The sequence below is a fragment of the Musa acuminata genome, chromosome BXJ3-4 (genome assembly GCF_036884655.1).
Source record: "Musa acuminata AAA Group cultivar baxijiao chromosome BXJ3-4, Cavendish_Baxijiao_AAA, whole genome shotgun sequence".
NCBI classification, from domain to species: domain Eukaryota; kingdom Viridiplantae; phylum Streptophyta; class Magnoliopsida; order Zingiberales; family Musaceae; genus Musa; species Musa acuminata.
Window position 1 is genome coordinate 7,864,388 of NC_088352.1, and position 27,681 is coordinate 7,892,068.

General features: G+C 42.0%; 2 protein-coding genes and 2 long non-coding RNA genes across 4 annotated transcripts; 3 read left to right on the top strand and 1 right to left on the bottom strand.

The window, feature by feature from the left end:
* Positions 1–6,692: 6,692 nt before the first annotated feature.
* Positions 6,693–10,720, top strand: LOC135635456 (uncharacterized). Its single transcript, XR_010495638.1, has 4 exons — positions 6,693–8,738; positions 8,863–8,957; positions 9,535–9,870; positions 10,345–10,720. It is a non-coding gene; the product is annotated as an uncharacterized LOC135635456 (long non-coding RNA).
* A 579-nt stretch (positions 10,721–11,299) lies between these two features.
* On the bottom strand, positions 11,300–14,309 carry LOC135636151 (rop guanine nucleotide exchange factor 9-like). The gene is made up of 7 exons (XM_065147752.1): positions 14,081–14,309; positions 13,834–13,950; positions 13,254–13,408; positions 13,004–13,078; positions 12,643–12,915; positions 11,821–12,141; positions 11,300–11,707 (listed from the first exon to the last, which is right to left on the bottom strand). Exons 1-7 carry the CDS (start codon positions 14,307–14,309, stop codon positions 11,300–11,302), a joined length of 1,578 nt encoding a protein of 525 aa, XP_065003824.1.
* On the top strand, positions 11,990–14,421 carry LOC103981116 (uncharacterized). The gene is made up of 7 exons (XR_010495824.1): positions 11,990–12,113; positions 12,777–12,909; positions 12,994–13,104; positions 13,199–13,433; positions 13,728–14,009; positions 14,087–14,214; positions 14,287–14,421. It is a non-coding gene; the product is annotated as an uncharacterized LOC103981116 (long non-coding RNA).
* A 2,665-nt stretch (positions 14,422–17,086) lies between these two features.
* LOC135637351 (tubby-like F-box protein 1) lies at positions 17,087–20,724 on the top strand. Its single transcript, XM_065150050.1, has 4 exons — positions 17,087–17,602; positions 17,850–17,937; positions 19,058–19,187; positions 19,928–20,724. The coding sequence occupies exons 1-4, from the start codon at positions 17,231–17,233 to the stop codon at positions 20,490–20,492; spliced, it is 1,155 nt and encodes a 384-aa protein (XP_065006122.1). The 5' UTR covers positions 17,087–17,230; the 3' UTR covers positions 20,493–20,724.
* The last annotated feature ends 6,957 nt before the right edge of the window (positions 20,725–27,681 follow it).

Below are 27,681 nucleotides of genomic sequence, written 5' to 3' on the forward strand. Positions count from 1 at the left end.
GCCGAGGAGCACAACGCAAGCAGGGTGACCGTGCGGGTGTGGTCTTGGGTGGTATGGAGCCGAGGACCAAGGAGCACAACGCAGGCGGGGTGACCGCGCAGGTGTGGTCTCGGGATGACGTAGAGCCAAGGGCCGAAAAGCACAACGCAGGCGGGGTGACCCCGCAGGTGTGGTCCCGGGATGGCGTAGAGCCAAGGGCCGAGGAGCACAACGCAGGCGGGGTGACCGCGCAGGTGTGGTCTTGGGATGACGTAGAGCCGAGGGTCGAGGAGCACAACGCAGGCGGGGTGACCGCGCATGTGTGGTCTCGGATGGCGTATAGCCGAGGGCCGAGGAGCACAACGCAGGCGGGATGACCGCGCAGGTGTGGTCTCGGGATGATGCAGAGCCGAGGGTCGAGGAGCACAACGCAGGCGGGGTGACCGTGCAGGTGTGGTCTCGGGATGACGCAGAGTCGAGGGCCGAGGAGCACAACGCAGGCGGGGTGACCGCGCAGGTGTGGTCTCGGATGGCGTATAGCCGAGGGCCGATGAGCACAACGCAGGCGGGGTGACCGCGCAGGCGTGGTCGCGAGGGCCATGCAGCCGAGTAGCATGACGCAGGCGGGTAGGACGCGCAGACGTGGTCTCGGGCACCATGCGGCCGAGGATCACGTCGGAGGCGGACAAGCCGAGCCGAGGTAGATCTCGACAGTGATTATGGCTGAGTAGCTCGGTGCAGGCAGGCTGGCCGCGCAGGCGTGTCTCGAGGGGTATGGAGCCGAGGGACATGACGCAGGCGGGCTGGCGGCGCTGGTTTGTCTCGGGAACATGGAACCAAGGAGCACGACGCTGGCGGGCAGGACGCGAGGACGTGGACTCGGGCACCATGCGACCGAGGTACACGACAGAGGCGGACAGGCCGCGCTGAGGTAGATCTCAGCAATGATTGGCCGAGGTGCTCGGTGCAGCAAGGCTGCGACTGAGGGACACCGCTCAAGCGCACAAGCCGCGCTGAGGTGGACTCGGGTCGTCTATGACCGAGCTGTGCAAATGCAAAAAAGAGGGGGTTAGGCCGAAGCTAACCGTGAGCCAAGAGGTGCGCTGAGGCACGCAGGTAGCGGGTTGGCCGCGCATGGGGCCGAGGCAATGGGCTGCTTGCTGCGCATGGGGCCGAGGAGCCGAGGCAGCGTGTTGGCTGCGCATGAGGCCGAGGGGCCGAGGCAGCGAGTTGGCTGCAGCATGTTGGCTACGCATGAGGCCGAGGGGCCGAGACAGCGGGCTGCATCGTCAGCCGAGCAATTGAGGCGGGCGGCCACGCATGGGACCGAGGGGTCGATGCAGCGGGTTGCACCGTCATGGGGCCGAGGAGCAGCTAAGGCATCAGGCTGCTTGCTGCGTATGAGGCTGAGGAGTCGAGGCAACGGGCTGCACCGTCATGTGGCCGAGGAGCAACCGAGGCATCAGGCTGCTTGCTGCGTATTGTCACGACCTTAGCTGGTTTTGCCTAAGGCGTGCGGCACCCTCGCACGTCTATCCGCAAAGGTCAGCCTCCCCGAAGCCTCCCATTGTCCCTTAGGACCAACAAAAGAGAGAACGGGTTAAAGAGAACGCCTCAATCGGGATCCACAAGCAAACATGTCCGAAAAACACTTCATAGACAATGCAAATTACAAACAGACTTTACAAGCTCTAAATAGTTGCACAACAAAGGGTAAAATGGTCCATTACAGACCGAAAAGCTCTCGCACGTGTCCACATGACACAACCTTTATTTACAAGCCTAAAGAGGCCACCAACCCAACTAAAATGGGACTTATAAGCCTTCGGTTGCCCCTCTACACGCTGTACAAGGCATGAACATGCCAACAGACACGGACAGATATAAGCATTACATCAAACATCATGTTTCAAAGTTTGTCCGTGACATTCTCCCCCACTTATCCCTTCGACGTCCTCGTCGAAGCCTTTGTGAACACTGTAACTCTTCGCCTTTGCTGAGTCTTCAATCTTCTGGTCCAGCTGCAATGCGCCTCTTGGCTCCCAACTGCTCTCCGCTGCTGTTTCTGAGTAGTCGAACCTTTGTTCCGCCATGCTGCTTCAACTCGCCAATGACTCTGACTCTGGTGTGGGGTTGGCTGAGTTGTATTGATCCTCGTTGATTCCTACGGATCCACCAAATGAAGGAAAAGACCATCCTTACTGCGCCAGTCTCTCAAAATTTCCATATGCTGCTTGAACTGGGTGGATGCTTGTTGGAGCTTTAACGAGTATTGCCTCGCAAACTTTTGAAGTTTTGGGTCCTTCCTCCACAAAATCTGCTCATTGACTCTTCTTTCGGTTAGTTGTCACATCCAAGTAGGTTCGCATCACTTTCGCTTTCGATTGGCATTTCGTTGGGAAATGAAGCGGACAATCTACTCTCAGTAGCACTGATCACCGTCGGTGAGGATTTGACAACTATTGTCTTCCATTATCTTCGAAGGGTCTTTGAACTTGTGTAGGGCTCCTCTGCTGGATAAATAAGAGAATTGGGGTACTCGCTTTCGTCCATTCTCTTAAGAGTTGAGAAGGCAAAGGTTACTTGACTTCGCCCGCCTCCTCGAGGTTGTACTTCATGCATCGAGCTGGTTACTAGCCTTTGCCTGCTCTTTGCTCACACTTCTGAAGCACTTGAAGTGTTTGCACTCCTTGCATTGAGTTAGCTACTGTGATTCACCTTCTCAATGCCATCGAACTTCTGGAATGTGGGAAGTTTTCACCCCAACTTGGAGTAATTCTCTGATAGATGAGGTCGCCTCTGGGATTGTACCGTCTTCTCCATCAACCCTGTCGCCTACTCCACTGAGTAGCAAAGGTACAGCACCACGTACTGCCTGCTTCGTTCCTTAGTCGTGCACTCTTGCATGACCCGAAGTCCTTCGCTTACGGCTATCTTGATGAGAAACTTGTTGACACCGGTCTTACGAAGTTTCTTGGCCTCTGCCCTTCAGCCTTGTCTCGGTACTTGGAGATTACCTTTGCATGCTCCACCTCCTCGACCCCTTTCACGACCAAGCGCTCTCCCTCCGTGAGAGCAAGGGATCAATGACTTTCACGGAAGTCCCGCCTCTGCGGTATCATGGCGCTGCTATGCCCATGACCCTACTATCCATCTACTCGCATCTGTATCCCTTTTCTTCACGATCAGTAGATATGTCTCCGTGGCACTCCTCTGAGTCCACCTCCATTCTGACTGATGCTTGATTTTGGGTAGCTAAGTCCCTCTGGACACGTCGTCGCTTCCTCGCCCCTTTCGACCTCCTGCTTCAACACCTCTATGTTCTCCAAGCAGTCTGTTTGGTCGATGGAAAGACAGACTACAACTCCCATGCATGGCCTCTGCCATCACATTGTAGGGTTTGCACCGATTCTGTTCTCCTTAGCTTCCTTGGTAGTAACGTTCGCTTACTCGACCTTGTCCCCTGACTTGTCGGGCTCCTTTAAGCGAATATGAGCTCTGAAGAAGTCCAACTCTCCAGCTGCTTCGATCATACCTCTGCATGATCAAGTTCCTCCCATGGAAATCACTGGTACTTGCATTCGAACTTTTCCCTTGGTGGAACCCAGCCCCCATATGCTGATGACCAAGGCTTTCATCCGAAGCAAAATTCGATGCACGCACGGAAGACCCGCCTCTGCGGTACCATGACCTTCACTCCTTGAATCCATAGCCCTTCTTGCCATCATATTGTTTACCGAAGTGGAGCTCCCAGTAGCTCCCGATCATACCTCCATATGATCTCATCCCTCACGGGACTCAGTCATGTGTATCGCATTGCCACGAATTGTTCCACCACGATCCGCTGCACCATGTCGCCTCCTGGTGACATCTCCATTGCATTCTGATCCTTGTGGAATAAACTCGAATTGTGAACCCTCCATGTGTGGCCTCTGCCAATACATCGCAGGGTCTCCTCCACCTTCGATTTTGTTCGCTCCTTTGGCAATCGACCTTCATCCACCCACTCTTGGGTCACACCTAGATGAAGCATCACTCTAGGACAGTCCGTCGCCTAGTAGCTCCCGAAGTCCACCAACTTCACTATAATTTGTGCACCATTGTCTGGATCCTGGGCCTCTGCCCCTACTAGCATAATCTTCGCTACCCACCGCTTCCTTCATAGCAACTCGAATGGCAACACTGTGGCATATTCTTCAAGAGTATCCGCCTTTGCATCCTCTCGCCCCGTGCCAAGACCTTCTGAACCCAACTTCGCCTCCGCAAATTAAGTCGCCTTAGTTCCTCCATCAAATGCTTCTCCGAGATAAGGTGCATGTGCCCCGAAGCTCCCTTCATCTTTGGCACCATGCAAGATGAGTCCGCTCCATCAAAATGAAGGACCCATGGAACAACATGATCCTACTCTTGCCTCTGCAAGAGTTCATGTCCTTGACCTCTGTCTAAGAAAAGCACTGTGCCTCTGCTCCATGTTCCAACTTCTATGCTGGCTCCCTTCATGCGACTTGGGTACTTCGCCAAGTTACACCCAAGTTGCTCCGCTCCTCGTTTTTGCATTGAGTCGATGGTGGCTCTCGCACCCACCATTTCACGGGTCAGCCCTCCCTTGAGTCCGATCTCCATATCGACTCTAAGTGTGCCTTCATTTAAGTTGCTTCATGTCGCTCCCCCACTTGGTCTCGCAATGCATCCACCAATGCATTCTCTCAAGCGAGATCATGCGGCAACTCCTCGCTGCTTGCTCGGTCCATTGAGCTTCGTGGAGTTGTTGTTTGTGAGGTACTCCTCCTCAACATGTGAAGTCTGTCTTACATGATTCTCTCTCTAAAGAGCCGAGACTTATCCCTCCTAGATAACTGTCTCGTTTGAGCAACATCTCTCTTCGTTTCGGAGACCACCATCCCCTTGGACTACTCCGATCTGCTGAACAAACTGTGCATTGTTCTGCCTCTTGCAAACGCACTTGCTAGATTGTGCCTCCACGTCAATACAGCCACCGCTGCACCCCTCAAGGCCTAGCAACATGCTGAACTCATTGCACACTTCAGCCTCTTCCGGACGTATCCTTCGCATGCCGAAGAGAAAGTTTCAATGCTCCATGGCGCCGAGTCTCGGCCGCCTTGGGATGGCCATGAACATTCCATCGTCCGCATACAAGCCCATGCATGAGTACCGAATTATTCGAGTTAGCAATTCCCCTCACCTCTATGAGCTTTGCACAACTCTTTCGGTCGCTGAGCAACTCATTCCACTTTGCATGGTCTCGTCCTTTGCCAAGCGCCTCGCTTGCCTTGAGCACCATCAAGTAAAGTTGTCAACGTTGAGCCGTAGCTCAAACTCAGCCATCCCAACCTTTGTGCGCTTCGCATTCTTCCAAGCTTGCCTGTTCTCGTGGTGCCTATTTGCGCGAAGGGTTGGCCATTCCTCTGAATGCCAATGTTAGATGCTCGCTCCTCTTAGCGACTCTTTTCCCTACATCTTCATGCCCGTTTTCCCTCAAACGATCGCGCGTGCTGAATGCCCTCAACGCAGCCCCACTAGGTCCCCCACGTTTGCATGTCAAGTGTTTCTATGAGTGCTTGTCCCGCTCTGATACCATAATGTCACGACCTTAGCTGGTTTTGCCTAAGGCGTGCGGCACCCTTGCGCGTCCATCCGCAAAGGTCAACCTCCCCGAAGCCTCCCATTGTCCCTTAGGACCAACAAAAGAGAGAACGGGTTAAAGAGAACGCCTCAATCAGGATCCACAAGCAAACATGTCCAAAAAACACTTCATAGACAATGCAAATTACAAACATACTTTACAAGCTCTGAATAGTTGCACAACAAAGGGTAAAATGGTCCATTACAGACCGAAAAGCTCTCGCACGTGTCCACATGAAACAACCTTTATTTACAAGCCTAAAGAGGCCACCAACCCAACTAAAATGGGACTTATAAGCCTTCGGTTGCCCCTCCACACGCTGTACAAGGCATGAACATGCCAACATACACGGACAGATATAAGCATTACATCAAACATCCTGTTTTAAAGTTTGTCCGTGACAGTATGGGGCTGAGGGGCACGATGCGCTGCTTGCTGCGCATGAGGCCGAGCCGCGCGCGTGGCCGAGGAGCCAAGGCGTGCGGGCTGGTCATGCGCGTGGGGCGGAGGGGCCGAGACGCGGGGGGCCGAGGAGCCGAGACCGTCCTCAGAAGTCGCTGCTGCTGGTGCAGGTCGGCTGCAACGGAGCAACCAAAGAGAAAGCTAACGTACCGTCATTTCGGGCCCTCCTTCTAGCGTCATTTTGTTACGGTAAGTAACTTTTTTAGTCGTGGCGTCGGGGTCGTCGCGGCTTGGTTCGGGTCCGGAAGGCGGTGGTCTCCGTGGGGGTGCTCCTCGGGCCCGCTGAATCTCCGTATGCGGTGCTCCGAAAGCTTCGCACTTGCACAAAGGTCGGGTCGGGGTGCTCGACCCGACCCCTCCGACGATCAAGTCAGCGAAAGATGTGGAGGGGGTTTAGGAGGAGGAAAAGGCCTCCGTGTGTTGAGTGTGTCCTCCCTTTTTGCTTAGGACTCAAGGGTATTTATAGAGGAGGTTTGATGTTACCTGACGTAGTTGTCTGCAGGGCAGGACTGTATCTTTGGTGGCGTCTGTCATTGCCACTGGAGCAGCTATTGCTGGATATGGAGAGCCTCGGGTAGTGTGTCGCTGGGGATGCTGTCATGGCGTGTCACGATCGCCATTTTTGCTCCTATCAGCTGCCTCGCTTCCCCGCCCTTCTACCGGACCTTTCCGGCATCCGAAGAGAGACCACGCGGTCTAACTCCTCCGCCTGTCGTTGCTCCTCGGCGGATACTCGACCCTGCATTTCCCCCCTCCTCGCCCCCGCTGATCGTCGCTCCCGATTCCCGTGTCCCCGCCGCGGGCCCCGCGTACCCCAGGCCTCCTCTGCCAATCTCCACGACGTCGCCACTCGACCCGAGGGGATCGATTCGATTGGAATCATAGAAGGCGATTTGGTTGCCTCGGACTGGATCGTGCGCCTTCGTGAGAGGAATTTTTAGCGGTTGTTCGGTTTCTTGAGCCGGAGATTCGACGGCTCCAATGCAGCAAGATGATCAACCTGCTGCGTCGGAATCGTCTGACTTCCCTCAGGCGGTCGGTCGCCTCGGTTGCTCTCGAGCAGCCGCCAGAGGAGCCCCTGAATCAGCACTCGCCGCTTCTGCCGTTGTCATCTCCATTGCCCATGTGAGTTCATTTTAATTCCTGAATTAATTTGGAGTTAATATCTCCTAAAACATAAGACTGCGTTTGTGTGCTGATGCCAACATCTATATTGTCTGTCTTCTGAGTATCTGTTCTTGAGGGTTTATATGATTTCTTCTAGTTTGTAATTGTTTCCTCCTTCTGTGATGGAATAGTTTATGTATGGTGTCATTGTTGCGATGCCCTTTTTGTTAAAATTTGAATAGTCAAGAACATTCCTCGTTTAATTTATGTTTTTCTTTGTCTCAGCGGATGATGGCACTAAAAGCTTATTATATTCGAAAAGAAAAGAATTCCTGCCGAAATGATTTTTTTGGAATTAGTTAGAATCCACAATAGATTAAATTTGTCGAAAATGTGATTCCTGTGGGAGAATTGTAGTTCAAAAATTATGACGAGAAATTATTCACAGCTGATGCAATATCTTATTGTGTTACTTCAACTATAAATCTGTACTTCTAAAATACTTAGCATTTTTTTTTTCTGCTTTCAAGTCAGACTTCTGCTTCTTTATTAGTGTTTAGGGATGCATATTTGTTGGGTTTGAATTTGAAAGACGCAATAGTTATCACTGGGTTATGTTGGTCGGCTAGGACTGCAATGCTATGATGTTCAGCCTAAGAGTGGCCTTACCAAGTCTCCAACATATTGCTTTAAGTTATGTTTAGAGAGTTCCATTTAAACCTTTCGCTTGAATTGTTCAAAGATGCATTCTGAACTGGGTTCAACCTTCTTTCATCGATCTGATTATACTTTTGGCTTTTATGCATCTTAATTCAGTAATATTCAATAAAGTGAATGACTTTATTGAATAATTCAGTAATATTCAATAAACTGCACAAACTGCTATAACAATGCTGAGAATGAAGCTGCTAGGCATGATGCTGTTGAAGTTATTCTAGAGTGCAGTCCTAGTGCCTTCAGTCCTAAGATTGGCAGTAGCCCATATGCGACTATGGATCGTAAGGTATGTCTGCATTCTTATGTTGAAACACATTAGCCTTACCTGGCTGCTTTATTTCACAAGATAGGAAAGAATTGACTAGGCCAGAACATATGTATACATCGTAAATGGTTCCTCTCAGTTCATCTCTCCTACATCGGTAAAGGATCAGTCTATTCACAGGCTTGCAGAACTGCCACAGGTGATTTTTTGCCTTTTTTCCTTCAACTTCCAAAGTGCTTTTAGGTTTGCAAACAGGCAGAAAAGGCTGGCTTATTTGTTTTTTCCTGGTTTCTTTCTTAAATGCTCCTTTTTTGTGACCCTAATCAATGATGAAGAATCACAACAAATTATTGCCAGTCTTTTTTCTATGTTCAGTATGCGTTCTCAATAGATATTAAATTTGTAATTTGAAGTATTGTCAATATTATCATCTATTACTTTTTGCTAAATACCCAATGATTATCAGGTTGGTTACCTGAAAACTTCAGGACCAGCTCCTGTTTCTGCTCATGTGAACCACACTCTTAATCCTGCTCCGTTGGCCCCTACTAAATTCTCTTACAGGTAGAGAGATTATCATTGAATAGTAGTATCCTTTTTTATCTTGAAACTTGAAGCTTTTCATCCATGTTTGGTTACGACTTACAAATATGTTTCTGAGATTCAAATTCTGTTGGTCATCATGAAGGTCTCTTCTAGCAGATGTGGTCCGACCGGTACACATAAGTGATCTCTGCCAGCTTCTGGTGGTTGTATCTGAACAGGCTGCTAAAACATTAGCTGGTATGGATAAATTAACACAATTAGGCACTTGCAATAGTATTTGACAAATGATGCATTGTTTACTATGAAGTTTAATTGATCATTTTGGAGCTTGTTGGTCTGCAAGTTGCCTGTACATCTTGCATTTGTTGTCAACAAAAGCATGCTGCATGCATCAGTAACACCATCTGCATCGGCTCGGATAACTGTTTTCTTTTTCATTTAGTAATTTCGTCAAGAGAGGATGATCAGGTGGAGTTTTTTAGGCTTTTTTTCAGCATGTAACTCCATTTTGTGGATCTTAAACTTTAACCGAGTGTATCTTCATTTTGTGTCATAAAGGAAACAAGATCCTAAATTCATTTGCCAACAATCTACTGCAATTATGTTCAGGCTCAACTTTATAACTCTAGATGTTGTAGCAAATTTTGTTTTACAATGTTCTTTATTTAATAGTTAATTGTTTTATCTGGGCTTCAATTATTCTTTATTTATCTGGGCTTCAAAATATGGTTGCATCTCGACAATGTTCTTTATTTGTAAATCACTCGATTAATTTTTTTGCTCATTTCCTTAGTCTAAAAATAAAATTATTCAGATAAAAAAGTTCAAGAGGAGCTGGTTGAAAAGGAAGGTCAAGTCGAAAGCTCTCTCTCTTCCACGATTTGTGATAATGATCAGAGACCAAAAGATCCAAATATTCAGCTGACATCGGCTGATGATCGTTCACATCGGCTTGCTGTAGACAATATTAAAGCAGAAGGGTCTGAATCTGCCTGTGAGGATGGACACAAAAGGCCGAGGCCAGAGTCTCCAGGAACACAGGCCTTAATGTGTGATGAGCAAGACACAATGATTATGACGTCCCGAAATGCTGGTACATCAGCATTTGTCGCAACCAGCATGTACCAGAGGTCTATGCAGAGCAAGAAAGGTATGTGCTGATGAAGTTCAGAGACTATCTCTGTAAGATTGTCACTTACCTAAGATTGAAAGGTAAACCAAACTTCATTTTTATTGATAGTATAAATGCCTCTTCAAGTTAAACCACTGCCGATGATTGTTTTGTGACTCACCTCAAGGACGAGCTTTAGATGATTTTTTTGTTTTTTTCATGCTTCTCATTTGTCTGTCTTTTCCCTTCTCTTCTTGGTTTCTTAAGCAAGCATCTTTTTCGTAATGCAAGATAGAGTTCATACTGTTTCACTTGCTATTTTCCATCATTCATCGTTTGGTTGTGTACTCGGGCTTATTTTCCTGTCATAAATAGAGTTTTCTGAAGTTTCCAAACCATATGAGCCTAAGAAATTGTTTCTAAGAATCCAAAGAATTGTTGTATCACATTTCATTCGAGGTATACCGTACTTCACATGTTCTGAAACTGGTACTTGTGACATGTTATTGCTAGAGCTCCATTGCCGGGAAATCCGAAGCGATCTGATCTCCAGGGAAGATCTATGAATGATATTGCTAGAGCTCCAACGACACTTGATGCAGAGCCAGTTCCTGCTGATTCCAACAAGCAACAACCGGCAGGATGGCCAACCACAAGAAACGGAGACACTGGGCACAAGCTTGAGGATTCAAAGTTGTAAAGAGAAGGTACAGCAATCATCAGATAACACTAATGAGATTTTGGTAGGGTGTTTATATCAAGAACTTGAATCTTGAATCCTCAGCTCTCTTCTTTTTCTTTTTCTTGAGATGGAAAGCTCTCTTCTTTTACCCTTTAAGAAAAATTTTTGCTTAAGATGTGATCAGGATTATGATATCATGCTGGCAATGACCAAAGACCTAAAAATAAGAACCAAGATTTTGTTGGAGACTTGATCTTGACTTTTGTTGATATGACATGATCACAGGAGTTAGTACATCAGCTGAAACTTCCATACGCAGCTACATCAAAATAAAACCAACAAGCTGAATGACAAAGAATGGTTGAAGGTGAATAAAAATAGACACAATCTGTAAAAGTTATGCCACACACACACACACACACACACACACATGGTACAAGTAGGGACATCAAGCAAGGGGTTCGTTCTCTGGTTTCATGGGGTAAGAATCTTTCAAGATTTGCTGCATCGCATAAGGTCATCTTCTAGGAGAGAAACACTTCCTAAGCTATGGTTCACTGTGTGGTGCATATAGATGACAAGTTCTTGTCATCTGATTGCGATGATATCTGCCATGACTTTGAGCAGCTTTAATCAGCACTTGGACAATTGTCATCACCATCCACCAAAATCCAACAGCAGCACTTGAAGTTATATTCATGAATCTCCAATTCTATAGAACTAAATACATTTGTCTTGATGTCCCCATATCATCCATTTCATCATTCCCTTTGCTCATAAGATTTCTTAGTGGCGAGCTGTTGGACTTCTCAGGCCTCCCAAGTTCTCTATTTTCTCTAAAAATTTCTTGTTGGTCACAAGGTTAGGGAGCTTTCTCATCCACTTTCCTTCATCCTCCGAGGTGCCCTTCTCCTTCTTCGTCTCGGTATTCTGATCCATTTGCCAACCCATGAAATCTTGTAGTGTCATCAAATTGTTTGCTTCTATTTTGTTAAGCTTCTCGATCTCTTCCTTGGGATCAAGGGGCTTAATTGGCTCTGAATCTGTCAGTGAAGGTCTCCTCCTTGAGCTGCCACCTGTTGCATCTTGGGATACAGAATCAGCATAGAGAACATCTTCAATACGAGACATCACGGTGAAAGCTAAGCTTTCTATAACCCTTGAGTAGCTTTCCAGTATGGAATGCCCTACATCCTGCATAAGCCATATAAGAATAATCAACGTTGAAAGCCCAAGTGCTAATTGTATGCTTTTTTGGAGAAAACATGGAGTTGGTCCAATGGAGAGAGTCGAGTGTTGGTCCTTACCTTGTTGTACTGAATCTTGTTGATGTCCAGGTCTGATTGAGGAATCCCAGGGAATCTGTGCTTGAGTATGAGCAAGATGGTTTCTGCTCTCTCTTCAAATTGCTCTCTCTTCTCCATGCTGACTGCTGAACCCCATGCAGATTTGCCATCTTTGTTGTGCATCTTCCTCTTCCAAATGATAACAGATGCTTCAATTCGGTTTTTGAGGTCTAGGATTTTGTGCTCTGTTGATAAGTCTACAGATGAGAGGAACTCTTCAGGGTCGAAATCATCGTCGGTTATATTCCGATAAAGTGAGTCTCCGAGACTTGCCCTTCCATTCTGTCACATGAGAAAACATTACTGCTACATGTATACTGACCTCCTGGAGTCGATGTCATTTGAAGGGGAAAAATAAATCAATTCCTAGAACAAGTTGGTGCTACTAACCTTCATTCTTCTTTGCTAGTTTCAGTATCCTTCAGATATTATTTATGACACAATCGAAAGGAACTAAAACTATCGAACTAAACATATTGCTCAAAGTGCCAATTTGCTTTCTCTAGATGTATAAATTCATAACACAAATTTAGAAATGAAGCACTTGAAATTGACATGGAAGTACGGATGAGACTGAAGACCACAGTGCAAAATTATTTTTCTATGTGCATAAAACCCCCGTCTAAAATGATCACCTTCAGCTGAAGCAAAAACTGGGAACCATTTCAAAGCCAAAAGTTTGTTGCATTAGTTTGGAATGGCAATTTTATTTTATCATAATAGAATAAAAGGAATTAATCTGAGTTGAAACAGTTGGCCAAAAAATCCCTTCTGAAAGCCTACCTTAGGGAGGGATTCAATGTAGGATTCTGGAATCTCCATCTCCATAAGAACATTAGCGTTTATAGCCATTGCTGCTTTGAGCACTTGGTTCACAAGCTCCTTTTGATACTGAAGCCATTTCCTTGATACGTCAGACAAGCCATCGGGAGGGACTCTGACGGTCGGAAGCCACCACTTATCATCTGTCCTCCGAGCATTCCCCTTCTCGGACTCATCAGCATCTCTGGACACATACCAGAACTCATTTTGGTCTTTGAAGTTGTCTAGGTATTCCTGTTTCAGACAAGGATAAAGAGTCAAATTAGCTGAAAATTTTTTGCGGTCTACTGCTGAGCATTTCAGTTTGCACAGGTTCGCTTACGATGAGCATTGCATCGAGCTTCCGCAAGGCAGGGATATTCATGAGAAGGTCTTTGCGTTGCTGAGTTACCATAATCTGCTCATGGCACAAATAAGAACATTGTAATTTACGGTGAGATTTTCATCTTGTTGTTATCTACGTAAATTGATATGGTGTGTTTATTACTGACTACATGATCTGCTGTTCTTATTGCAGATAAAACAGTACAACAACAACAACAACAACAAGAAAGAGAGGTGTTTTGAGTGACCTCCATGCTGGTTCCATCTTTGGATATCTGTTGGGAAGGAACAAACTGAACAATATGATCCGTGACTGATAAAAGCCAGTTTATTTCTCTTCTCCATCTCGCCTTCCTTTCTGCAGACATGGGCTCCAGACGCCATTGTTCTCCAAACACAGAAGCTGGTTCGGTCACAACAACAGACAGGTGAAGATGTTAGATAATCTTCAATAAAAAGATTATTGAATAAGGTTTTTGCATATCTATCCTTTCAAATTTTGGAAATAGCATATATATATATATATATATATTGATGAACTTAAAAATATGAAACATTAAAATACATTTAAAAAAATTAATATTTTCATCAACAACTTGAATGTAAAAGTGCAAAATAAACAAAAATACTAATTTGTAGGGATATATGTAATATTTTGAACGGTATCAATGTCATTTGGATTTTCAAGATGATTATGATGATGGATAGATTTGCTCATGCAGACGAGAGATACTTTAGGAGAAAAACATGGTGATCATTGCGCTGATGCAGCAGGTATGATCTCTTATATTCCTATTTGGTTATGGATGTGGACTAGCAGAAAGAAACCTGCAAGATTGGTGATGGCATTGGAGAGAGCGAGGGCTGAGGAAACCCCTATTCCTCCACCTGACATGTCCTCCCCCAGAAGCAGCTTTGCAAACCTCTCCTTCATCAACTCCAAATCTGACAAAAGGCACCACAAAGATTGTGATCTTATGATATCGAAAGTTGGTTCTTTTCAGGTATTTCTTCGAACACATTCATTATGTCTCCCACACTCGATTCAATTCATGCAGTAACGCTACTGTCGTACCTGAAGGTTGCTCCTTGACACCTGCATCCTTGCTGAACCGCGACTTGGGTGCTTGCTCCGGAGGTTGGCCGGGCGCGCTCGATCCCTGGCTCCTAAAAAGCATCTTGTCGTCGTCGAGTGACCCGCTCTCGAAGGTTTGGCTCTCCTCTCTGCTCCCTGAGCTCTCGGACATCCCCCTGCCGCGCACCAACCGGTCAAGGCTGCAGCCTCTTTTCAGAAACCGTACCATCAAGGGCTCGTCCCCGAACACGGCTCAACGCATGGAGAAGGCGACGAGGTCACCGAAAGCGACATGGGCTCCTGCACCAGCGACGGCGGCCACTTCCTGATCTCCACTTCTAGGAGATGAAGCCCACACCTCCACGAGCGCAGCGAGTAGATGGAGAGAGAGCAGAGAGAGAGAGATAGGAGGAGGCGGCGAGCGTGGCGTCCTGCGGGCAGTTGTGGGAGAAGAGAAGATGAACCGCGAACGAGGAGAGAAGGCTTGATTTGTCTCCTCGTGGTTCTTCTCCTCCTTGGCGTGGGGTGGGATTAGGACGTGGGGTGCATGTTTGAGGGTGGGGAAGAGAAAGAAAAAGGGGGGGAGCTGATGGAGGGAGGAGAATACAACAGAATTGTAGGCTGGTTTTGGAGGGTGTAAAGCTGGCTAAAAGCCCGGGAAATGTGGATAGCCTTTTGGGTTTGTTCCATTTATGCTCAATAAGATTATTGATTAAATAAAAAAAAATTATTGATTAAAAATATTCTATGTTTTTTCATTAAAATAGAGAGAGAGAGAGAGAGAATATATATATATATATATATATATATATATATATATATTTTAAGAGTATTATGGGAGATCACATTGTTTGGTGTACCACTAAGATGGAAGACGAATTAGGATTGGTTTGATGAGTAATCCTACAATAACCCTAAAAAAAAATTAATTTTATGATTCAAACTTTGACCAAGACATTTTATAGTAATTATTTATTGAAAAACTCATACACAATAATGGATAGATTCGATGTCGAAGATTTGGATCTGGCATCGATATGAATCTAATAATTACATAAGTAAATCTTATGTCGTTCTAAAGCGAATGATCTGGATCGATCGAGCATCAATCAAGTCTTCATTCGCTATGTTAATTATCTTCAAAATTCATAGCATGTCGGTTTGATAACTCAAGTAAGATATACATCCATCATCAAATTAATATTTTATGCATAAAATTACATAATCATGTTTTGATTTCTCAGCTTAAGATAAATGATACTCTTATGGCTAATTTTACACTTTCCAAATTTTCGTATTAAAAAATTCAAATATTAAGGAACCAAACTAACAAATTGCTTGCTTGACTTGGTAAACAATAAAGACATGATTGGCACTAAATCTGGCCGGACTTGGGACACGGTGACCCTTCTTAGGTATGTGCAGCTGTAGATTAGATAGCATGAGCCAAAATTAGAATAAAAGGAGACCTTTGGTTGGTTAGGTCATGAAGGAGATAACACAAGCATTTATTCTTTGGATTCTTCGGAAACAACTCACTTGTCAAACCCATAAAGTTAGTTAGTTATTCCCTTCATTTATATTATTGTTCATGTAACTAAAGAATAAAAAAGATAGAAATTTGTATTTCGAAGAAGTAAATTGGAAAATTTGACTCAATGCTAATATATTTTTTCTTTCATCACTCCATATGGTTCGATAGTAAAATGTGGATTTTATTCGACTTGGTGGTACCATCACAAGGATTTGATTACCAATTCTCCTATGCAAGTATTATTTTAAGTGTTATATTATAATCTTTCTTTTTTTGTGTGTGCAAGTTGTGCAATATCGATATCGATGTTTATAAGGATTGTTCCGTGCTTTTAGCCTTATGCAGGTTGATAAGATTTGCACAAAAAGAATAAAGTTAATAATGATAATAAAAAAAACATATTATTGAGGTTATAAATAGATTTATTTTTTAGTAGTATCATAAGGGTATTTCTAGACTTAGACAAGCTCAACTCTTGGTCCTCTCTACATACATATGACCTAACGTATTATGGTAGCTTTAGTGTTTCATCATGTATATGGAGTTGATAAATATTTAAAAAAAATTAAGATTTATTCATATAAATAGTCTAAAATAGATAAGATGATCAATAAAGGAAGGAGACGGGGAAGCGATGAGACCCTTCTTTTTATGTGTTCGACTATAATCCAAAACATAAAACGGGTCGAAGGTTTCGGAGGTCGAGGACATGGCATGGCACTGCATCTCCGGTGGCATGCATGTTCATGACTGCATCATCATCGTTCCCTATAATAAGTTGCCATGAACAGAGCGTTACACTTCGTGATTATAGCTTTAGGTTCTTCCGATGATCTCCTCCGAAAAGGTTTTGTTCTCCACTTTGTTACTGTACCGGGTAAGCTCGTGAGGTTGACGATGAAACTATCATCATTATATGTCAGATAAAAATATTTTATCTCATATTAATTAAATAAAAAAATCAGATCTATAAGCCAACCATTTTTACCCATCTATTATTATTATTATTCAACAAATGATAGATTTCATAATTTTTTTTTAAAAAAATCTCATATAAAAAATAAATCAATAAAAAGATCATCATTCACAAATATACTATGCTACATGAAAAATGAATATTTTATATTATCAATTTGAACTGAAATATTTTATATTAAATTAATGTTTAGACTTAATAGGTTAACAGAAGAGATATGATCATAATATGATAAATGGAGACCGCGAAATAATAAGCATAATAGACTAAATTTAGAGACCTAACTAATCAAAGATAAGTATGGAAATTACTAACAGATTTAAATCTATTTTATGACAAATAGAATTAAGATGGAGTGAAAGAAAGAAAACTAAATTTACTCCATATATGAACTATTTATCATCGATATAAATAAATAAATATAAATTGGCTGTAGTGGGCCACCACCGGGCAATGGACGTTCCAGTGCAGGAGAGGAAGGAAGGCGGCCACCACCACATCTACGCGTCCTCTTCTCGACGCGTCCATTACCTCCCTCTCTAATGGTTGTTACTCGTTGAATCGATGCCCTAGGAAACGCCTCTCCCTCTCTCTCCGTCTCTCGGCCCGACGCAAGGGGGAAGACGGTCATCCGGGAGGCATGGCGCTAGGAAAGGCGTTACTGTCGAGGGTCCCGTCGTCCTCCGCTGGGTGGCAGCGCCGGGACAACGAGGCCGGCGGCGTGGGAGGACGGGCGGAGGATGAGGAGGATATCGAGGAGGGAGGAAGGGATGGGGCCTCGACGGCGGCAGCCTCGGGACAGGAGGAGGAGCAGGAGAGGTGGGCGTCGATCCTGCCGGAGCTGCTCCGGGAGATCGTGCGGCGGGTGGAGGCCGGCGGGGAGCGGTGGCCGATGCGGAAGGACGTGGTGTCCTGCGCCTGCGTCTGCCGTAGCTGGAGGGAGGTGACGAAAGGAGTCGTCCGGCCGCCGCTCGAGACCGGCAAGATCACCTTCCCTTCGTCCCTCAAACAGGTCGTAATGCACCGGAGATTGCGTTCTCACTACCCAACCGAGAATAATTCTCGTAGAGGTTTCAAAATTTTGAATTTTTTTGTTGTTTGCATGTCACTGAGGGCAGAATCAATTTGGAATTTTGGAAATCCTTTTTCCTCTCTTTGGTCTTTGTTCTCTTTGGTTGTTTACATTCTCTTTTGCTTTTCTAACATCTCTTTATAGAGGATCCACGGTTGATTGATTGTATATGTCGTGCTAAATACAGCCAGGTCCAGCGGATACTCCGATTCAGTGCTTCATCAAAAGGAACAAGATGAGCTCCACATTCTATCTGTATCTTAGCTTGACACAAAGTGAGTAATCTGATAACTCTCCAGAAATATATTCTTGTTAGTAATCTTTTGCTTATATTTCATCTGTATTACCCAGTTTCTTTATTGTGTAATATGACACAAATGCGCTGTGAACTGGGGCAAAAGGCGCAAGGGAACATGGAAAGCGATCATCAATCTATCTGTTAGTATATGTACAGATACTTGGTTTACACTGAAACAATTGAAGTATAAACAATACCAATGAAGTATAAACACTGAAACAATTATAACTTGAAATATATAGCTGTGAAAATTATACCAATGTAAGTACACGCCAAACAAGCATTGATATCTAGAAAAACAGTCTAAGGTAACAAAGAAGACCGATGTTTACAAATTTCTTCCTTTTGCAAATTGCCTCTCTAAAGTTGAAGGCTGGCTTTGATTACATTCAATAGTAGAGACTTTAGACCAAAGAATTAGAACCACAATTGGCAGAATGCTTCTTTGCGAGAGCAGGTTATTGTGGCAAAAAATCTTATAGACAAAACAGAGAATAATGGGAAGTCACTATCAGAGCACATCGTAAATATTGAAAGACAAGGCTCCTTTCTCCCCCTTCTGTCTCTTATTTTTCTTTTTCCCTCTTTGGTCATAGTTTTCAGAATCAGGTGACTTATCCATTGAGCTTAATTGGTTGGTGGCATACATGATAAAGAGTAGAAGAGGAGAATTTATTTTACTTATCATGCTTGCATCATTTTGGGATTGCATGATTCTTCTGGCTACAGTGTGTATTTCATCTAACATGAAACTGAACCACCTTGTTTACCCACACTTGTCGTATGTTGTTTGCATTACCACAAAAGATGCTGCTGTTAGTTCTGTCGTTTCTGCCTGAGCTTTTCTTTCATGTCGCTCACACTTTTGTGTTTTTCATCTCTTTTATACTTTATCTGATTTGGTGAATTTGATGCAAATGTGACCTACATAAGTCTCTTGCACCATCGCTTTGATACATGATATTTATCTCTGAACCATCTCAATGTCAATGTGTGGATAAATCGTAAATTGAATTTTAATAATCTTTATATCTGTTTGTTCCATGATCATCTCTAATCTATATCCAACATGGGTCTGCTTGGTTTCGTTGATGTAGCATTTATGGATAAGGGAAAGTTCCTTCTCGCAGCTCGTCGGTTTAGGCGTGGTGCTCGCATCGGGTACATCATCTCTCTTAATGCTGATGACCTGTCTCAAGGAAGTAATGCATACATGGGAAAGTTGAGGTTAGTCTTTCTATTCTGCTTCCCTTTGTGCTTCTGCAGTCCACAATTTTACCAAGGTTTTCAATACCAATATTGGTATCGGTACAAAAATTAACGGTTCGTACATACAGGTTGATATGTTTAATACTGAAATTTGCTTAATATTTCTGTGGATTGGTAAGGTCAGTTCACCGGTGTATCTGTGCATGAACAGAGAGTATGGTGGAGTACATTTGTTATACTGCAACCACTATCAGCACTTATATATTTTGCCAGAGTCTATTATTTCTTTTTATGCATTTTGCGGAATCTCAAATGGATTTAAGCCTTCTGACATTATATTGTGCATTGAAATTACGTATCATATTAGGGAACCATCATATTTCACCGTGGACTATGCATTTAGCAATAAGTGCATGTGCAACTTTCGAAGACTTCAAACCGATTGGATTCTTGGTAGGATAATACAGAATCTAGCTTCTATTTTGCATTCAACCATCACATATATGATGCAAGTTGATGAGGAACGATGCCATGTGTGAATGCAAAAGAAGCAAGCTTCTCTCCGTTCTATGATATGATAGGATCTAGGACCACTCTAAAATATTCCATATCCCATAGCTTTTCTTCTTACTGAAACGAAGAATTGTGCTGGTCTTAGATGAAGTTTTGCACCATATTTGTTTTTCTCCCAAAACCACTGCTTTCACAGACTTTCCAATGCATGGTTTTCATAAATCTGAATGTTGCCCAACTTGCAGATCTGACTTCTTGGGTATTAATTTTACAATCTACGACAGTCGGCCACCATACGATGGTGCTAAGGCATCAAGCAGCAGAGCAAGCCGGCGATTTGCAAGCAAGCAAATTAGCCCGCAGGTCTCTGCTGGTAATTTTGAGATTGGACGGCTCTCTTACAAATTCAACCTTCTCAAATCTAGAGGTCCAAGAAGGATGTGCTGCAATTTACATCACCCCGTGGTGGTACAAGACAGTTCAGAGGAAGATCTGCTGAAGTCGAAGGCACATGGCCCTGGAATGTCTTTAGTCCTCCAGAACAAGGCTCCTCGGTGGCACGAGCACCTGCAGTGCTGGTGCTTGAATTTTCATGGTCGGGTGACAGTGGCCTCGGTGAAGAACTTTCAGCTAGTGGCGACTGCAGATTCCAACCGACCTGGAGGAATCGGGGATGAGGAGATGGTGCTGCTGCAGTTTGGTAAGGTCGGTGATGACATGTTCACCATGGATTACCGCCAGCCGCTCTCGGCCTTCCAGGCATTTGCTATCTGCCTCACCAGCTTTGGCACAAAGTTTGCCTGTGAATAGCAGCCTTCCTACATTATCCTGCAATGTATTGTCTTGTAGTTGCAGGGACAATATATTTTGTTTATTCGTCTCTCTGGGTTGAGGAGATGCTGCTTGTATCAATATTTTCACCCAGGGAGTAGCCTTTCTCAGCTGCCTCCTTTCTGTAACTTCTCCGTGAAAAAGACTGTATGTGGCTTTTTAACAAATGCATTAATGATCAGACCTTGGAACATATAGCTCTTTAAGATCAGATCTTCCAGAGGAGTTATTTCTTCTTGTGTTCAGTGCAAAACATTACAACCATAGATGGTGACATAATGAAGTCTGTAATCCCAGTGATGAAAAGGAGAATGGCACAACTGTGATGACATAACGAGGCAAAAATAACACAGGCATTTTTACCGTCAGTGCATACGGCCTTTGACAACATAAGAACAGCACAGCATCACATTTTTCTCTTTTATATATATATATATATATAAGAGAAAAACTGCTTGCAAGTTGTGGCAGTTCATCCGACGAGTTCGTTGGCGATCTCGTACTTCCTTCTCACATAAATGTGGGGCCGGCGCCGTTCTGACGACCCATATGTGGTGGAGAACACCGGTCCGACACCTCGGGATCCCTCGCGTTGGGAAATGGGCGGGCGCGGAGGCCTGCCAGGGGAACCCCTAGACAAATACCGCCGCGAATCTATTGGAACAGAATCCGGACGACGTGGGGAGGCAACGACAAAGCATCAGATTCGGAGGCGCAACAGGTGGCGTGTGCCTACGTGGCGGTTGAAGAAAGGCGTGGGCTTCCATTCGAGTGCTGCGTGTCGCTTGATGATTCACTCATTGAAGACGGTATCATCACCACGCATGGTCTGCACCTTTAAGGTTACGCTGGTGCAATTTTTAGGCACAATATGTGCAGTTTTACCGTACTTTTGTCGATAAAGAAGCACAAACCAAAGTCAATAAATAAAAAAAATCAAATAAACCTTAATGTCAGACATTACTGTAAATTGTCATCAGATGGTTTGTCGACCTAATCTCAACGATATAAAGCTCTGACGAAAATTAAAGTGATAAACCATAAATCTATACATAGAAATCTGATTCTCCTAGTAATAATTTAATCTCTTAAGGCTCTCTACCACACTGATCTAGATACGTTGTGACACACCGTCACTTATTAGATCATCCAAATTATCTTTATCTAATCTAAATTAATTATTTTAAAGACTCTTGAGACATTAAGACCTCTGAATTAGAATGTGTTTGTTATATGTTGATTGACATCTTACGGGTTGTCGACACTCAGGACCTATATTTCAACATTATAAAGATGTCAGTTCAAGAATACTTAGTCGATACTTTGACTCCTAACACATTGATATCAACTCTCAATGAACAAAATCTAAAGTAAACCCATGATTCTTGAATTTAGTATACTTGTCACCCATAATCATATTAACCATAAATCTGTAACTACAAATCGGATTCTTCCGGTCATAATTTAATCCTCTAAAACTCTCTACCACATTGACCTAGATTCGTTGTCGTCGACACATCATCACTTATCACATTAGATCATTCCAAATTACTCTTTTATACAATCTAAAGACTCGTAATTCACTTAGACCTCTGAATCCTTTATTGACTTAAACATCATATGAGTTTTATTATACATGCTCCTGACGTAATTTTGTTGAACTAAGATGTTATGAAAAAATATCATTGACGTCTTGCTTAGCTCGATGTGGTTTAGACTTGTGTCAACAATAATACCCAAGATGTCTTCGAGATAGAAATATCGTATTTCCGAAGTATCACCTATATGAAGACCAAGGTCGGAAGGAGTTTCTTGACCTAATCCCTCTAACACTTAAGTTAGTAATCTAAGGTCCCCAAATGTTAGTTCAAATGGTATAAAAAAAGTTCCTTGTGTAAGAAATTTTAATGAAGCCAACTTGTGTTTCTAAATCATTGTAATAGAAACACAATAAAACTAATGCGGAAACGAAATAGCGTACCTCCAACCATTGTCATCAAGAATTTCTGCAGAGGTTTCTTCTTGAACTTTGGTTCTTCTCGGCTCAGAACTTTCGCTTTAGATGGTGTAGGAAAGCCTTTCACTTCAAAGAGATGATTGAGCCAAGGGACCACAATCCTCATGTATATATAGATGTTCTCCCATCAAGAACATTTATCATCACCAACTCATAACGTTCAAGAATTAATTCAAATTTGTAACGTTTGGACCATAATGAAGAACTTAATGATATTAAATATTTAATTTAATAATAACGGTTTCATGCATAAAGAATAAGAAACTGAAATCATTTAAACCATAATAAATGAAGAAATTCATGATAATGAATTATGAATCTTAATAAGAACGGTTACGTTATTATTAAATAAGATATTTAATAATAACCGTTACATTCTCCCACTTGGTCCATACGTTTATCTTAATAATTTGAATTAATCTTTCTCGAACAACTTTCTTAAGAAATAAATACATGAATCATAGCGATAAGTCCTCTAAGAGCGAGTATTATCATCTATGTATCACGATGTATTTAGTTTCTTAATCTTAATGTGGTAATATTACTTTATGAATAAACCTTATGTTTATTCTTGGTCCAATAACAATATATTTTCTCAAAATAATGTGCACATAAATGAGAAAATTTCACAATATATAAAAGTTTCAATATCATTACAAAGTGGAACTAAGTCCCATTTTCTTTACATGATCCTTGAATTTAAGAGGTGGCATGCTTTTAGTTAAAGGATCAGGAATCATCAATTCAGTGCTAATGTGCTCAATGACGATGTGTTTACTTCGACTTCTACTTTTATTGTTTTTAGCCATAAAGACAATAACTGAATTGTCACAGAAAATTCTTAATGGCGAATCTATGATTCTAAGCCCAGAAATAAAACTCTTAATCCATACACCATGTGAAGTAGCCTCAAAACAGGAGACAAACTCAGCTTCCATGGTAGAAGTAGTAATCAAGGTTTGCTTAGCACTTCTCCAAGAAATAGCTCCACTGGCCATCATAAAAATATATCCTGATGTTGATTTACAAGAATCAACACAACCGGCGAAGTCTGAATCTGAGTAACCAATCACATCCAGATTGTCTGTATGTCTATACATAAGCATGTAATATTTGGTTCCTTGTAGATACCTCATCACTTTCTTTGCAGCTCTCCAGTGGTCCATACCTGGATTACTCTGATATCGACCTAGCATCCCCACAATAAATGCAATATCAGGTCTAGTACAGACCTGAGCATACATAAGGCTTCATATGATAGAAGCATATGTGATGTTTTTCATTGATTGCCTTTCAAAGTTGTTCTTTGGGCATTGGTTCAAATTGAACCTATCACCTTTCACAATGGGAGCAACACTTGGTGAACAATCCTTCATCCGAAATCTTTCTAAAAGTTTATCAATATAGGTTTCTTGTGATAGACCTAAAATGCCTCGAGATCTATCTCTATGGATCTTAATGCCAATGACATAATATGCTTCACCCATATCCTTCGTGTCAAAATTTTTAGAAAGGAGTTATTTCACCTCATGCAGCAAATCCTTATCATTGGTTGCAAGCAAAATATCATCTACGTATAAAACAAGGAAATATATTTTACTCCCACTAACCTTCTGGTATATGCATTGATCCATGAGATTTTCAACAAATCCGAATGAAGAAATCACTTCATGAAATTTAAAATACCATTGGCGAGAGGCTTGTTTTAAGCCGTATATAGACTTTCTAAGCTTGCAAACCAAGTGCTCACCAACATTAGAGGAGAAACCTTCAGGTTGTTTCATATAAACCTCTTCCTCTAGATCTCCATTAAGAAATGCGGTTTTCACATCCATTTGTTGCAACTCAAGGTCAAAATGAGCAACTAATGCTAAAATAATACGCAGAGAATCTTTCTTAGATACAGGAGAAAATGTCTCCGTATAATTGATTCCCTCTTTTTAAGTAAATCCCTTTGCAACAAGTCTTGCCTTGTATCTCTCAATGTTGCCTAACGAATCTTTCTTAGTTTTAAAGACTCATTTGCAACCAATGGCCTTTGCTTCATTAGGCAACTCTACAAGATCCTAGACTCCATTGCTCATCATGGAATTCATCTCTTCTTTCGTAGCATCATGCCACAAATTTGACTTTTTGCAACTCATGGCTTGTGAAAATGTTTCAGGATCATTTTTGGCTCCAATATTATAGTCAGATTCTTGTAGATATACAACATAATCACTAGGAATTGCTAATCTTTTATTTCTAGTAGATCTTCTTAATGTTGTACCAATGGTTCCTTGAGGAACTTATGGTTCAACTAGTTGTTCAGGAGCTTGTTGTAATTCCTGAACTGCTTGATCTATTAGAATACTATCAACAACTTATGAAATTTCAATGATTGGTTGTTCAGCACTAGCTTGTCCATTTTCAGTATATCTACCATAATATTCTCCACCCCTATATGATCTCACAATTATAATTTGCTTGCCACATTGGTTCTCAACTTCAGCTTTAAAGACTTTGAAGGCATCCAATGCTTCATTTTTATTATGAAGCAAATATATATACATATATCGTGAGTAATCATCTATAAAGGAGATGAAGTATTTCTGACCATGTATGTCCATGTCTGGACAACATATATCAGTATGAATTATTTTTAATAAGTCTGAACTCCTATTAGCACCCCTTTTGGACTTATTGGTATGTTTTCCTTTAATACAGTCCACACAAGTCTTTAAATTAGTAAAATCAAGAGTACTGATACCCCATCTTTAACTAATCTTTTAATTCTCTCTATGGAGATATGTCCTAATCTCCGATGCCATAATATAGAGGAGTCCTCATTAATATTACACCTCTTAATGCCAGCATGAACATGCATTGAACTTTGAGTATTATCATTTTGTAATAAAATACGGTAAAGACCATCAGACAAAATACCATTCCCAACACAATCAGATTTATGTAATAAACGAAATGATGTGTCTTTAAAATTAAAGGAATACCCAAATGGTACGAATCTAAAAACAGAAATTAAGTTTTGTGAGAAACTTGGTACATAAAATGTCCTTTCCAATTTTAAAATAAAACCACTACTTAAAGTTAAAATGCATGTTCCAATTGCTTCCACATGTGAGCCCATCTTATTTCCTGATAAGATGCTTTGCTCACTTCCCACTGGCTTCCTTAGGTTTTGCATACCCTGCAAAGAGTTTGCAATATGGATTGTTGATCCAGAGTTAATCCACCAGGTGTTAATATTAATATTGACCATATTAGATTCATAACACACGAGGTTGGTTTACCTTTCTTTTCAAGCCATTATTGGAATTTCGTGCATTCCTTCTTCATGTGTCCTTTTCTTTTACAAAAGAAACACCTTGCTTCTTTGTTGATATCAGCTTGGGGTGGTATTTTACCATTTCCCTGCTGATAAGCTTTTTGATTGGCTTGATGTTTGTCAGTTTTGTTCTTCCCACGAGTGGTTACCATCAATGCACTCTCACCCAATTCCATTACTAGCCTCTCTTCTTCTTGAACACACATGGTCATTAATTCATTAATTGACCATTTGTCCTTATGTGTATTGTATGAAATTTTAAAAGGGCTATATTGAGATGGAAGGGTGTTCAGAATATAGTGCACCAGGAAGGATTCTGACATATTAACCTCAAGTTTCTTAAGTTGAGCCGCAATATCTCGCATTTGCATTATGTGCTCACGCACACCCTTTATGTTGGTGAGTCTAAGAGATGAAAATTTCATTATAAGGGTGCTTGCTAGTGCCTTATCCGAAGTGATGAATTGTTCATCGATAGCTTTTAGCAAGTCTCGGACATTTTCGTGCTGGTCAATAGAACCACATATGCCAGCAGTTATCTTAGTTTTGATAAACATCACGCTGAGCCGATTGGATCGCTCCCATCGCTCATATAACGCGATCTCAGTTAGAGTACTGGTATCAGTGACTATAGGTGGTTCATCTTTTCTAATAGCATAATCAATATCCATCCACCCTAAATGGAGGAGAACCCTCTCCTTCTGTATCTTATAATTATCACCATTAAGTTCGGGAATATCACATCGAATATCAGAGAAATTAACAGTTTGAGAAACTGCATAAAATCAAACATGCTTATGTCAAAATTTGAAGCTTAATAGACTAAATTACATGTTTTACCAACGTGAAACATGCCAAAAATATGAATCTCATGACATAAAAATTGCCTGTGGGCTAAATTCTTAATTCAAATAGATTCATATGGTCTTTATGATAAAACTATCAAATTATATTCCAATTCATAATCCCTGTGGGTAAATTATAAAAAATAATCTGATATTTTATCCTGATTAATTATATTAAATATAATAAAAGATCCTGTGCGATAACAATTATTATACAAAATATAATCAATCACAATATGATGTCTAATTACTTATGTGATCCTTATTTTAACTTTATATATATTTTTAATTAATTAAGGATGATGTGGCTAATTCTTAATTAATTAAGATTATATGGATCACTAGACATTTTAAACATAAAAAATTTGCTCATAAACATAATTTAATATAACTAAATATGCATACATAATATGAGCATTTTACCGACTAAAAATGTTGAAAATGATATTTCCTCATGATTTTCAACAAAACAAGTTTCCAAGAAGAAACCAAAATCAAATCATTTTCATGACATAAAAATGAAAACTTTTTCATATCAAGGCAAAGGTCATTCGGCTCTGATACCAAATATAAGAAATTTTAATGAAGCCAACTTGTGTTTCTAAATCATTGTAATAGAAACACAATAAAACTAATGCGGAAACGAAATAGCGTACCTCAAGCCATTGTCGCCAAGAATTTCTGCAGAGGTTTCTTCTTGAACTTTGGTTCTTCTCGACTCAGAACTTTCGCTTTAGATGGTGTAGGAAAACCTTTCGCTTCAAAGAGATGATTGAGCCAAGGGACCAAAATCCTCATGTATATATAGATGTTCTCCCATCAAGAACATTTATCATCACCAACTCATAACGTTCAAGAATTAATTCAAATTTGTAAGCGTTTGGACCATAATGAAGAACTTAATGATATTAAATATTTAATTTAATAATAACGATTTCATGCATAAAGAATAAGAAACTGAAATCATTTAAACCATAATAA